At 41.6% G+C, this 12,897-nt stretch overlaps 3 protein-coding genes across 3 annotated transcripts, besides 2 other annotated features; all 3 read right to left on the reverse strand.

Annotated features, from left to right (window-relative positions):
- Window positions 1-149: 149 nt before the first annotated feature.
- Window positions 150-1,205, reverse strand: BEWA_029710 (hypothetical protein; the record flags this gene model as incomplete). Its single annotated transcript, XM_004829729.1, has 1 exon — window positions 150-1,205. Exon 1 carries the CDS (start codon window positions 1,113-1,115, stop codon window positions 150-152), a length of 966 nt encoding a protein of 321 aa, XP_004829786.1. The 5' UTR covers window positions 1,116-1,205.
- Window positions 1,206-1,724: 519 nt separating this feature from the next.
- BEWA_029720 (hypothetical protein) lies at window positions 1,725-4,661 on the reverse strand (the record flags this gene model as incomplete). Its single annotated transcript, XM_004829730.1, has 4 exons — window positions 1,725-3,688; window positions 4,082-4,193; window positions 4,231-4,368; window positions 4,497-4,661. The coding sequence occupies 4 exons, from the start codon at window positions 4,659-4,661 to the stop codon at window positions 1,725-1,727; spliced, it is 2,379 nt and encodes a 792-aa protein (XP_004829787.1).
- Window positions 4,452-4,487: a microsatellite.
- Window positions 4,662-4,816: 155 nt separating the features above from the next.
- On the reverse strand, window positions 4,817-12,012 carry BEWA_029730 (hypothetical protein; the record flags this gene model as incomplete). The annotated part of the gene is made up of 9 exons (XM_004829731.1): window positions 4,817-4,951; window positions 4,985-5,026; window positions 7,517-7,750; window positions 7,784-7,836; window positions 7,873-8,011; window positions 11,257-11,499; window positions 11,532-11,594; window positions 11,754-11,837; window positions 11,941-12,012. The coding sequence occupies 9 exons, from the start codon at window positions 12,010-12,012 to the stop codon at window positions 4,817-4,819; spliced, it is 1,065 nt and encodes a 354-aa protein (XP_004829788.1).
- Window positions 11,643-11,709: a microsatellite.
- Window positions 12,013-12,897: the final 885 nt, after the last annotated feature.

Raw genomic sequence — 12,897 nt, forward strand, 5'->3', positions numbered from 1 at the left:
CTAGACGGAGTATAGGAGAATGAATTGCCATGTTCCAAATAACGAGGTTCGGCGGAATTATGACCGCCGGAAGGAATGAGCAACCGTAGCGTCTATAGTTGGAGATTTGCAACAAGAGACCATCCAAAGGGTAGGGGTAGAGACCAGTTCTAGTAGTAAATTTCTGGAATTGGCGATTCGCTGGCGGGTTCATAGTCTAGCAGGGCATTAATCTTGCTCTGAAACTCTTCCTGTGTAATACTCTTCCATGCGTTACCGATCTTCTCAAAGCCCTTTGATATAAACTGTCCACCGCTTTGAACATCAATGGCGAGAAGGGCAGCATCATCCTTGAAGGAGAGAGTCACATAATTGCATTCTTCGTCTCCAAATGCACTCCAGATGGAAAAGCCTCCTTCAGCAATGGCGGAGATGTACTGACCGACCTTTGGAGTAAATGACCTCTTGTCAACTCCCCTATCAGTGCTATTCTTTACAATCACCTTTGACCTATCAGGGTCAGAAATGTCCAATGTGAATGGCTCCTTTGTTCCAAAGTCTACTTGGGATTCGGGAGCTTCGTCTGCATTAGCTTGTTCACCACTTTCCGCCTGTTCTACGGGTTCTGGTCCACCCTCTTGAACCCGTTCCTTCTTAGCCTTGGGAGAAGCCTGGACTGATACGGAGGGTCTAGACTCTCTAATCTTCTTGGACTTGTCCAGGAATGCCTGTTCTTCAATCTGAATCCACGAGCCATCAATCTTCTCAAAGAACTTGGCCTTTTCGGAGCAACCAGCAAGTCCCAAAGTCAGGAGAATGACATCGCCATTCATGGAGGTGGTTGCATACTCGCACTCTTCTTCTCCGGAAGCCTCCCAGATCTTGGTTCCAGAGTCGATAATTAGTGCGATCCTGTGGTTTGCGCTTGCTGTATGGCTCTTGTGCTCCGCTCCGCCGATGAAACGTTCACGAATGTTAATCTTGGAGATATCGGGGCTGGAGAGGTCGAGAGTACAGCCAAGCCTAGAGTCCTTGGCGGCAACTTGCTCTTTGGGTTGAGAAGTCTCGACGCCGCGAGAGCCGCAGTCACATACTCCAATCAGGAGGAGTGTGTAGATAATAGCAGAAATCTCCATCTTGTCCAGAAACGACCTCTGTGTAAAGATAATGTACAGATTTACTCAATGTGTGCAAATGATTTGCGTATGCGTGCGAGTTTACAGCCTAAACCTCGAGAGGTAGAAGGAAGAATAAACACCCACACACACCCCACGGAACAGCCAAGGAGGAAGAAGTAGTAGGTCTTTCCGGGCACATTTTCCATAATGAGGACCTTGTTGCCACTTTAATGTTGCATGTTGTTCGATATAAAAACGCCTGGAAGGCGCGGGGCATCCGGCTGGCTCTCCAGGGGTCTATTCCTGTCCACGAGTAGTATTCCTGGCGTGAATGAATGGGTTTGATGGTCTTGTAGTAGTTTGGTTTGTCCTTCCATAGATGGAAAGTAGTAGACTGGCGAGTTTGCGGTCGCTGTTTGCCCCTCTCCACCAGCGCCGTTGTCTGGAATGCCGGTCAGTGGAGGTCAAGAATGAGAGGTATAATGGCGATTTTAGTGGTAACAGAGGGTATTTTATGGTATAGAAGGACGGGTAGTCATTGTTTTGTCATCACATTGGAGATTCTTCCAGAGGTTAGTTTGGAGAAGTTGTCCTCAAGCTTCTCAAATAGTCCACCGTAATTTTCCTTTAGTACCTATACCAGCAGTTCAGGACCCTAGCAGTAGTAACAATAGGCATTCTCAGTACCCAGGGGTCTCCCTTATAGCGATTATAAAGCTTCCATCCTCCAAAGAATGTTGCGGCGGATCCTGCAGAACCAGCAAAAAAGTATCCAGCTAGTGCAGTACCGGCAGGAATAAGACTAGTAAAAGGATCAGGTTGGGATTCTTTAGGAAGAGCAGTAGCTTCAGAAGCTTCAGGAGGGGCATTAGCAGCATCAGGTCTAGGAGGTGGACCATGAGTAGAAAGAGATCCTTGAACAGTAGATGAAAGGTCAACAATACCATCCACAGGTTGATCACCTACACCATCACTACCTCTACCAGCATCAGAAGAAAGAGCATTGTTTTGAGTGCTAGTAGCAAGTTGGTTAGACTGTCGACCATCTTCACCACCAGGTGGACTACCACCAGGGCCAGGAGGAGAAGCACCTAGTTTTTGACCCTCTTCTGTCTTCTCTTTTTCATGTTCCTCTTCCTTCTTGCGTTCCTCAGTTTCACCATCATCTTTAGCACCATCTTGACCAGCATCACTATTTTCATCTCCACTGGATGGTTCATCATCCTCAGCTCCATTTTGGTCTTGTCCTCCTTCAGAATCAGAACGTGCTACTGATCGCTGTTCTGTAGTATCTTGAGGACAGTCTTGCAAATTACAACCGCGCTCTTTTAGATATTTCTTAAGTTTCTGCCACTGTTTACAGCTAAGACTCTCAAAGTTATTAGGCTTTATACTATTTAGCTGATTTGTCCTTTTCCATTTGGAATCATAACCACTCTTCTTTTTCTGTTTTCTATACCATCCTGTAGTAGCTGTACCTCCTTTTGAGTCAACATATATTAATACTGGATCATTCTGGTTGCAATAGAAAACATAAACATCAATAGGTCCATCAGCAGGCAGTTTTAATGTACCAGATGTTACACGTCTTCTTTTATTCTGATTGTTGTCAAGGTAGAACTTAATGCCTGCAAGTTTCAGTCTACCATCTGTGATGGAGTGTTTATAAATGGTAATGGGTGGTGATTGATGTGTGTGATTAACTGATATTTCCTTCACAGAAACTCTCTTACCATGACTACCATTACAACAATACCAATTATCTTTTTTTGTTGTAGATAGATCATAGGATATATCCATAGTAACTGCTCTGTGATGTGTACAGATTACCTCGTCTAGCTTATTTGTGAGGGCTTCGGTAGGTTGTTTTTCAGAAAACCCTTTATCACCAGTATAAAACCCCTTTGATTCTCCATCAACTTGCTGCCAACTATCCTTATCTTTGCTTGCATAAAATTTAGAGTTTCCACCTCCAACCTCAGCTAACTCAAGTACAATTGGTACATCCGAAATTGATGTATTAGAATACAGTCTTACTCCATCTAGTGCGCTAATAGGAGGATCTATTTCAGTAATCTTTCTCTTGTCATAGTCAACTCTAGACAGTTTAAACTCCGAATCACCTGAAAACGTGTAAGATGTAACCATGTATTCACTCCCGGATAGTGTGGTAGAGTTAACAAATTGTATGCCTTTACCTTTGGAAGCATTGGAATCAAAGCTAAAAACCTTTTGAGTATCACCAATATCAAATGGAATAACTTTGTTCCTGGCACAATTTCTATCATCCAATCTGATCTGTAATGATGTCTCAGAAATTCCATGGTGTACCCAAATTTTTGCATCTCCATTATGCACTTCCTGTTCACTTTTTTCGTACTTAATGTAGTACTTCTTTTCATTTCCACCAATGTCCACTTCTAGGATAAGAGGTTTGGGGTTTTCTTCATCATCTCCATCCCAGTAATAAACAGAAACTTTAGTAACACCAGAGATATCATCTCCTTTCTCACCTAGTTTGTCACCACCATCTAAAGTTCCCTTGAGAGTAAATTGCTCTTTGCCGGAATGGACATAGGCAATAAAGCCTGCTACAGATGGTGGATTAGAATCCTTCCTGACAGTAATAGTACCATCCTGATTACAACTACATGATCCACCTTTACACTTTACATTTAACGTTAACACCTTGCTCATCCTCCATGTTCAGATAGAATATGGTCTTTCAAAACTCTGAGATCCATGAGTAGTCTCCTATCTACTCCTCCTCATTCATTCATCCTCCCTCACAACTAGCTCACCGTATGGCAGTATGGAGCCACAGAACAAGATGAGCAACTATCAATATAGTCGTACTTCCACGGTGAGAATCCTACTCTTCTTTGGGCTCCCAGAGGTCGCCATATAGCTCCTTTCAGTCGCTCACACTAACTACTCTGCATAGTCACTCCGCACGCTTCGCATTCTACACATTCATTACTTACCATCATTTGGTTCTTTAAAATCCATAATGGACGGCCACAGCAATCCTTCCACGTACAAATTAGTTCCTCCTACAACCACTGGGAGCTTTTCTTCTTCATTCAAGTCCTCAATCTGTGCATGAGGGATAAAGGGGTGGAAATCCACAAACCACTTTGGTGCAGTGTGTGATGAATGAGGAGACATTGTACTCCTTCCTCGGGTCAAGGAAACCAATCAAGTGATGCGGGACGGCCGAGGCCTCCTCAGGAGTCGGTTTTGCGGTGCCAACGTCAAAGCCCTTGTATACCTAAATGAGTGAGTGGTTGGAAGAAGACAGGGGTACCTAGAAGATTTGGAGGAACGAAGAAAAAAGAAGAGAATGGAAGGAAGGAAGGAGAAGAAGAAGAAGAAGAAGAAGAAGAGGAAAAGACAAACCTGCATTGCGTCTGAATTGATGATTTCTGCGATAATGTTGCGATTGGCGAGTCTTTTGCACAAGTCGATGCTAAATTTGGTCTTTCCACTGGCTGTTGGCCCTAAAATCAGGATAATCTTGTCTTTATCCCTAAATTTGTTGGTAAAACTCTTTATCTCTGTCATTTTTGTCGGTATAATCGATACAAACTGCCCAGTTGTCTTGCCAGTGTGGAATCCATGAGATGTAAATTGTAAAGGAATGAAATGAAGAAGAATGTAAAGAAACATGATACTTTACAAGGACCTCTATGGATGTGTGTTGTTAGAATATGGGAACATTACGCCCTGACGGGGTGAGCATCCGCCCTGTCCAAGAGCGACTTTTTGTAGGCTTCGTCAATGACTCCACCGTACTGCGACATTATCTTGCTAAGAGCTACATGGAGCTCCTCCTTGATCATTTCATGATGCGCCTAAACGAGGTGAGTGAAGAGCAAGCAGCTTACCTTGGTCAGGTTCATGTACATGTTGAGCACCCTGTTACGCCCCTAAAAATGATGTGAAGCATGCGAGTGAAACGAGTATAATGTGAGCTATGGAATAGCGAACACCGTCGTTAGACGGAGTCCCGAAGAATGAGGGACTAGAGCGACCAAAGGCTTTGGCCGGAGGTAGTAATGACCTACCGACGTCGGAGACTAGGGAAGAGTAGGTAGTAATGGCGAACATAGTGAGCCTGTATTCTCCAGATTATTGTGACTGAAAGGAGCGATTAAGACTACAAGCTTAGCAAAGTGTCTATGCTCATCTTTTGTAGAGTAATCATTTCCCAAGTACCAATTTTTCTCCTTCATCCACCAATGAATGAGCTCCATCTCCATTTTCTCATCTCTACATTACATTATACCCGTAGATGGTGGCGTCCATAATCAAAAGAAAGGACAGAATGGAGAGAATGTGCAGAACTTGCGAAGATTCCCAATCTACGAGTTCTCCAATGACCAGGAATGACTGCCGAAAACATTCTATAGCGCTGCAAAAAATGCCATAATTGCGGGCCAAAATACCTTGGCTAGAGCAACTAAAGCTCCAGCCGCTACAAGTCCTCCTACTGCTCCTCCAACTGCATTTACGATGACTTGCTTTTGGGGATCTGCAGTGTTATCTTTCTGTGTCTTTAATTGGCTGAGTTGAGTGATAAGATCGGCATTCTCTAATTTACCGGTCTTTTCTCCCCTATCAAGAAGAGTCCAATTAGATGTCTCTGTCTTTCTATAATAATATGTGTAGTTATCAGGACTAGCACCTCTTTTCTCCAAGCCAACTATGAGAAGATTCTCAAGTGAAAGATCAGTCCCTAGATAAAAAGCAGAAACACTCTCCAATTTTTCACCAGACGTTATATCGGTCAGAGGAAGATCATTATGCTCAACCTTATCAAAATTAAATAGTCCACCTCTAAGAGAATGTTCATATTTCCAGTAGCCATTACTGATTGAACTGATTCTAACAGTTATGAGTATATCAGTGCCTTCATCAGTGTATGTTGCATTTTGTATAGATAAATCCGGAATGATGGAGGGATAATAATTCTGAAGTCCAAGAAGAAGCTTTATTTTATTTTCATCACCATTGGGATTTGTGGGCTTCTCTTTATGTTTTTTATCAATTTCACTCCAACTGTTTCCATCCTTTGTATTTCTCCTGTACCAGCTAGATGAATGTGGAAGATAAATCAAGAGTGGGATTCCTTCAGGAGTTTTTGAATTAAAGTAGACATAGACACTGCTGATACCCTTTATAGATGGAAGTCCAACATGATTAGCACTGTTATCCTTAAAGCCAGATATTGAAGCTGAAGAAAAAGAAGAATAACTAATAGAGTGTATAGAGTATACGTAATTCGGTCTAGTGTTAGGTGATACATGGATTCTCGTTTCACTACAACCTGGACAACTGTAGTAACCATTACTAGTGCCGTTTTTTTCCAAGATATTTATAAGATGAGCCTGGTTCCTACCGCAGTTCTGTTCATCTAGTTTTTGCCTGAGAGTACCTTCATTTATCTCTTTAGATGCACTCCAATCATTACCATTGTCAGATATAATGTAATAATCACTTCCACTACCAAGTTGGATTATCAAAGGTTTATCAAAAGTCTCATCCCCTGACCAGTAATATACTGAGACATTCTTTTGAGTTCCTAGGTCAGTAAGTCCAGAAAGAGGTTTCGCATTGTGTGTAATACTTTTTATACTTCCTGATTCTGGAGTATGAGTGAACTTTCTATACGTTCCTTCTGAATCAGGATAGTATGACTCCGTTAGGTATACTTTCCCGTTGCCACTCTTATAATAGTGTCCTCTACTATCTGGCTGGGCTTGTCCTCCAACACTTCCGAGATAACTACCTATACCAATATCAACGCATTCATCCATCTTATTACTCATTAATATCGTGATTATCTCAAGATCAAAATGTTTTGGGAAAGGGATAGACGTCAAATAATGTATGGGGACTCAGGAAGTAATTTTGTCATTTTTAGCGTAGCATCTGTCACTATTTGGCATTTACAGGGATATAATGCTCACAAATATTCATTAAAGTAACTAGATTGCTCATAATGTTCCGTAGTATCCTCTACTCCATAATCTAGTCATTGTCAAAACCTGCATGCATGAATAAAGTTGTTTTATCCTTTACCTTTTATTCCGCAATTCGATCACTTACTCATTCTGATATTGTATAGGCATTCTAAAGGCATATTACTAGCATACTATAGTGGAGTTTACGCATCCAAAGGTGTGCTAGAAACAAGTTCCCTATTCCTGTCCTTTCATATTCCATGGACCAATTTTTCAAACTCATCAGTTGTCCTAATGGATACTTCCGGAGCTCAAAACCCCTCTCCCTGTGGTAATATAACTCACAATCTCCATGATGTCGCTTGGAATGAGCCCTAACTATTCCTTCTATACTCCACTCCTGCCAGCTCACACATTCGCCTTGCTCATCTGCTACGCATCCATTAAACTTACAGCTCGTTCTGCAGCGTCTCGTTTCTTTTCCATATTCATTACATAATCGTCAACTGTGGGATATGGTGTGTCGGATTGCCCAATTTTAACGTTTAACTGCTGAAGATTTGACAGGGGCTCCGCCTGGGTTTCGATAAAGGATGGAGCTCCCTGATTCCTTTTTTGGTTCCCAGCATTAACGTGGACATTTTTGCTACTTTCTGTATGATGATTTCTGACATGGCCACCCATTTCCTATAGAATGTGAACGTAGAGTAAACACCAAACCTCCATCAGAGCGAGATATGGGTTGAGCTGTATCTTAAGGGCCTTCTCCAGTTCTATAGATTATGAATGAATGGATGACTAGAGCAAACCTGTAAGTGTAATTTCGGTGAGTTCTTCCATTTCCTTGGACTCTTGATAAAACATTTGGATCTCCTGATCATTTCTGGCCTGTTCTATCTGGTCCATCTTTTCCTTTATTATCGGATCCGGTTCGTCCACATCACTCATCTAAATGATGGTATTGTTTAATGTATAACGGAGTGAAAGATGCAATGCTGGTCGTATTAACCAGAAGAATGTGCAGAGTGGAGAGGATGGATACGTAGTGAGTGTAATTTTTGGGGAAGTCGTAGTGATTAGTAGAGTAGCTTAATAAGGTGATGAAGTCCTTAAAAGTATATCATTTAGCCATAAAATACGTTAGCCAAAAGGATGGTATAGAGGTAATCCTCACGGGTATTGATGGATGGCGTATTCCCTAGTGAATAAAGGTTCATAAGAGTCCATGCATACTCAATATGGTACATTCTCACTAATCCATAAAAAGACTTTCTAAAATGCTCCTAGAAATTCTCTCTGGTATACTCAGACTCATAAGTATTCATCCATTGCACTACTTATAGCAACTACTCAGTACCCAAGTTAGTATCTAGTCTCCCTACTGGAGAGTCCATAAACTCCTAAATCTGTCTAACCCAAGGGTCTCCTTTATAGCGATTATAAAGTTTCCATAAGCCAAATCCAGTAAGACCACCAGCTCCGGCAATAGTACCAGAAGATGCTCCAAAGATAGCCCATGATCCTAGACCAACAGTAGCAACGGTTTCTCCAACAAAAGCTTCAGAAGCTTCACCTTGAGGTTCTTGAGAAACAGGAGTGGTAGGTTCAGGAGGGGTAGAAGTATAAGTTTCAGCAAGTTGATTAGGATTAGTAGGAGAAGCTGTTCCTCCTACGGCGCCTCCAGTACCAAGTGTAGAACCGACAGCTTTAGTAATAGTAGAAGTAGTAGTAGAAGTAAGTTCTTCAGTAGGTTTAGCAGCTCCACTATGTTGAGTGTCATTACCTTGAGAACTAGCATTAACTTGTTCCGTAGATGAGCCAGGTTGATTTTGAGAAGTTTGTTTACCATCAGTGACTACTTTAGCTCTACCACTAGCGCCAGTATCAACACCTTGACCAGGTTCTCCTCTATCACCAACAGGAGCGTCTTTAGTAACTTTAATGTCAGCTTGAGGACCATCCTTACCTTTACCGGGAGTAGGATTACCATCAGATCCAGGTTTAAAAATAGGATCATGAACAGTGAGAAATTGATGTGCAAGTAAATTTTTTACAACTGTTTGAGCTGCCTCATTAAGTACTATTCCTCCAACTCTTTCAACTGCGGATATAAATGAATCAAATAATCCACTAGGTCTTCCACTTCTCGGATTACCAGTCTGAGACTTTTCTCCACCAGAGCCTACTTGAGCTTTGGCTCCAGCTTCACCATCTTTACCAGGAGCATCAAGATCAGATTTTCTTTTACCATCTTCCTCACTACCTTCAGCAGGAGTAAGAGTGTCTCTTCTACCACTAGAATGACTAGCAGAATCATCAGAGACTGCTCCTTCAACTTGAGGTTTAGGCTCCTCTTGCTCAACTTTTTTCTCCTGTATATCCTTTTTAAGCTCCTTTTCTTGTTCTTCAGATGAAGATTCACCGGAATTGTCAGTGCACGTTCCCAAGTTTGTACATTGTAAATCAGAAAGTACATCACAGAGCCTTTTCCAGGTTGGACAGTCCTTAATGTTATCTGGGCCGTTATTAGGGAGCCCATTATTTACCATTACCCAATCATCACTATTACTTTGTTTTTTATACCACTTTTTTGCTGGAGTGCTTGTACTATCAACATAGATTAGCACAGGCTTTTCTTCTTGACAGTAAAAGACGTAAACACTCTGTACATTAGAGATTGGAAATGGCAATCCACTTATTTTTACTTTCTGCCTTTTACCGGAATTAGTGTACTTTATACCTGCGATATGCGACCCTCCAGCAGTCAAAGAGTGCTGATAGTAAGGAATTGGAGGATTACCAACTTGAATTTTTTTTCTAGTAACCGTTACCCTTTCTTCCGTACTAGCACTGTGACTTCTACAGCAATATGGTTTATCCCCCGTAGACATAGCATAAGATAGATCCAATGTAACATTGTTATTTCTTAGACACAACACTTCGTCAAGCTTGTTAGAAAGAGTATCTGTAGGTTGTGTCCCAGCATATAACCCAGCATCATCAGTTTTGTTCCAGCTAGTACCATCTTTGTCTGTACTCTCAAACCACATAGACTTTTCTGTTCCACTATCATTCTTAATAAACTGGAGCATGAGAGGTATTTCACCGCCACCACCAGAACCTGGGTATGAGAGTACTCTAACTTTGGATACTGTACAGTCATGTGGGAGATTGATGCCAGTAGTATCTGCTCCATTATATGTAATTCTAGAAATTTTTGTACTACCTTTAACAGTGTATTCATTAACAGTATATTCAGTTCCAGAAATAGTTTTGGAAGCAGAAACAAGTTGTATACCTTTATTTTTTATGCAGTAAGGTGTATCCTTATAGGAATAAAACCCTGATGTATCAGTAGGATTCTTGATTTCTAATGGTACGGCACCATGGAAGCTGCAAGTTTTCTCGTCTAGCAATTGCAGAAGTGGTTTATCAGAATCATAACTAAAACTTCTCCAATTACCTTGGTTTGTTCCACTAGTTCCGTAATAAGAATAGTACTTAAAGTCCATCCCACTCTTCTTAATTCCAAGTAGTATTGGTGTAGTATTATTCCCGTTCCAATAGTAAACCGTTACCTCTAGGATATTTCCTCCGCTTACTCCTAAATGATGTCCATTACCTAGATTATTAATTAGAGTGAATGATTTTCCACCATTATGTTTATAGGTGTATTTAGTAAAACCTCTTTTAGGCATATTTTCTTCCTTTGTGGCCCTTATACCTGGTCCATCACTAGATATGCATCCCCAATTATCATTCTCCTCTGGTCTTTGGGTAAAGTCTAAATGTAAGGCATTAACTTCACCTCCACATCCATTAGTCATCCTCCATCATAAGAATGGACATGTTTCAGTCTTGCAAGATCCACTAGTCTTTCGAATGGAGTATTAAGATGTATGTTCATTGGTACTCCTAGTCTAATGTACCGCTCTACTAGTATTTCCACCACTCATCCTCCATGTTCAGAGAGAGTCTGCTCCTTTAAAACTCTGAGATCCATGAGTAATACCCTCACCTACTCCTCTTCATACATTCATCCTCCCTCACAACTAGCTCACCGTCAGAGAGACTATCCACAGAACAAGATGAGTAGCTATCAACACAGTCGTACTTATAATCCTACTGATAAGAAGGGCTCCCTTTGGTCGCCCACATTCACTCCACTACGCTCCATTACATTCATTACTTACCATGACTCTGACAGAGCTCGGAATAACCTCATGATCCAACTGAATAAATGAGACTTGTCCATTCTCTCCATTGTTCGAGTGCTTCTTTACCTCCTTTTCAAAATGTGTAGCGTTGGAGAGCAGCACTGCCATGAGCTCCTTGTCGTTAAACACGCGGAGACTCTCCTCAATGACCTCCTTTATCCTCTTTTTGGACTCTAGGAGCGCCGTATTGTACTCTTCCTCCATCTTGGTCATCATTCCCTGAGACTTTTGCGATCAAAGACAAGACTCACCTCCTCAAGCTCGATTCTATTCGACTCCAACAAGTGAATCTCGTCCTCAACTTGCGGCAAAGGCTGCACATTTTCATGAAGTTTAAATGTTAAGAGAATGAATAAGTGGATGAAGAAGAAAATGAGAGGGAAAAGAAGAAGAAGAAGAAGAAGAAGAATGGAAAATAGGAGGAAGAAGGGATGGAAGAGAGGAATGAATAGAGAAGAGAGAGCAAAACTTACATTTTCTGGCGGTGAAAGTTTAATTTCAATGGACGGCATGGTCTTGGAGTCCTTGACAAACTCCTTGTTCCAGTACGATGCTACCTGAATGGAATGTGTGAACGTGTCCAGAGGGGAAACGAATCCTTTCAGCCCATCTGCGGGGCGCACAAAACAGGAATGAATAAATACCACAAGATAAACTCACATTTTTAAGAGAATAAAAGACTAAAAGGATAAAAAGACGCACACATTTGTGATTGCAAACGAATCTGCACATTTAGAAAAGATTCGCAAAGTCCAAAAGAGAATGATGATAAAATGTAGGGATAAATAAAGAATGAAGAGAAATTTGGAGTAGAAGAATAAAGCGACCACTCGATTTGTAGTGTGTGATGTCGCTGCTCCTACAGCCTCACCCAGGAAGGCCTCTTCAGGAACTGGGTCTCCAAATGGAAACGAGTAATGAACCTCGATAAGTAAATTCGCTTTTCACGGTCTGTAAGTTGAATGTGGAGTATACGAACGGAGTGAGTATAATGTGAGCTGTGGAATAGCGAACAGGCGACTATATGAGCGTAGCGAATAGAGGAGCTCTATGGCGACCTCTGGGAGCCTGTGTATTCACAATGTTCAGTAGATGGAGGACTTGCCGTAGAAGATGTCCAGTACTGAGTTATCCATTCTGGATTGCACCATTTGGAATTCTCTATAGTATCCATAAAGTCACCGGATCGAGTACTAGTCTAATATCATCCTAGAAACTTCTTGTCTATTCCATTATTTGCGTTCCCTTTGATCATATAAATTCACTCATTCACTTTCCGTACTTGCGTACTGAGAATCCTGCTTCGGTATATGGACCTACGCAGTGATAATCCTACTCTTTCTTAGGCTCCCATAGGTCGCCACAGAGCTCCTGCAAAGGCTAAACATTCATACCTGTCTTGAGTGTCTTCCATTCGTCTATCCGTATAAAGCGTACGTCCCAGCCGAGATCCTTTGCGATAAATTCCTCCCTGAATCCCATAATTAAAAGGGGTAAACCTACAACTTAATGTGCGGTGTATAGTCGCTGGAGTTGTTATAGCAGTGCCTATACAAGTGTATAATGAATGTAAATTGTAGAGGAAATAGAAGAGTGAGATGGAAAGGGAAAAGTGGA

This window comes from Theileria equi, chromosome 1 (genome assembly GCF_000342415.1).
Source record: "Theileria equi strain WA chromosome 1, complete sequence".
Lineage (NCBI taxonomy): Eukaryota > Apicomplexa > Aconoidasida > Piroplasmida > Theileriidae > Theileria > Theileria equi.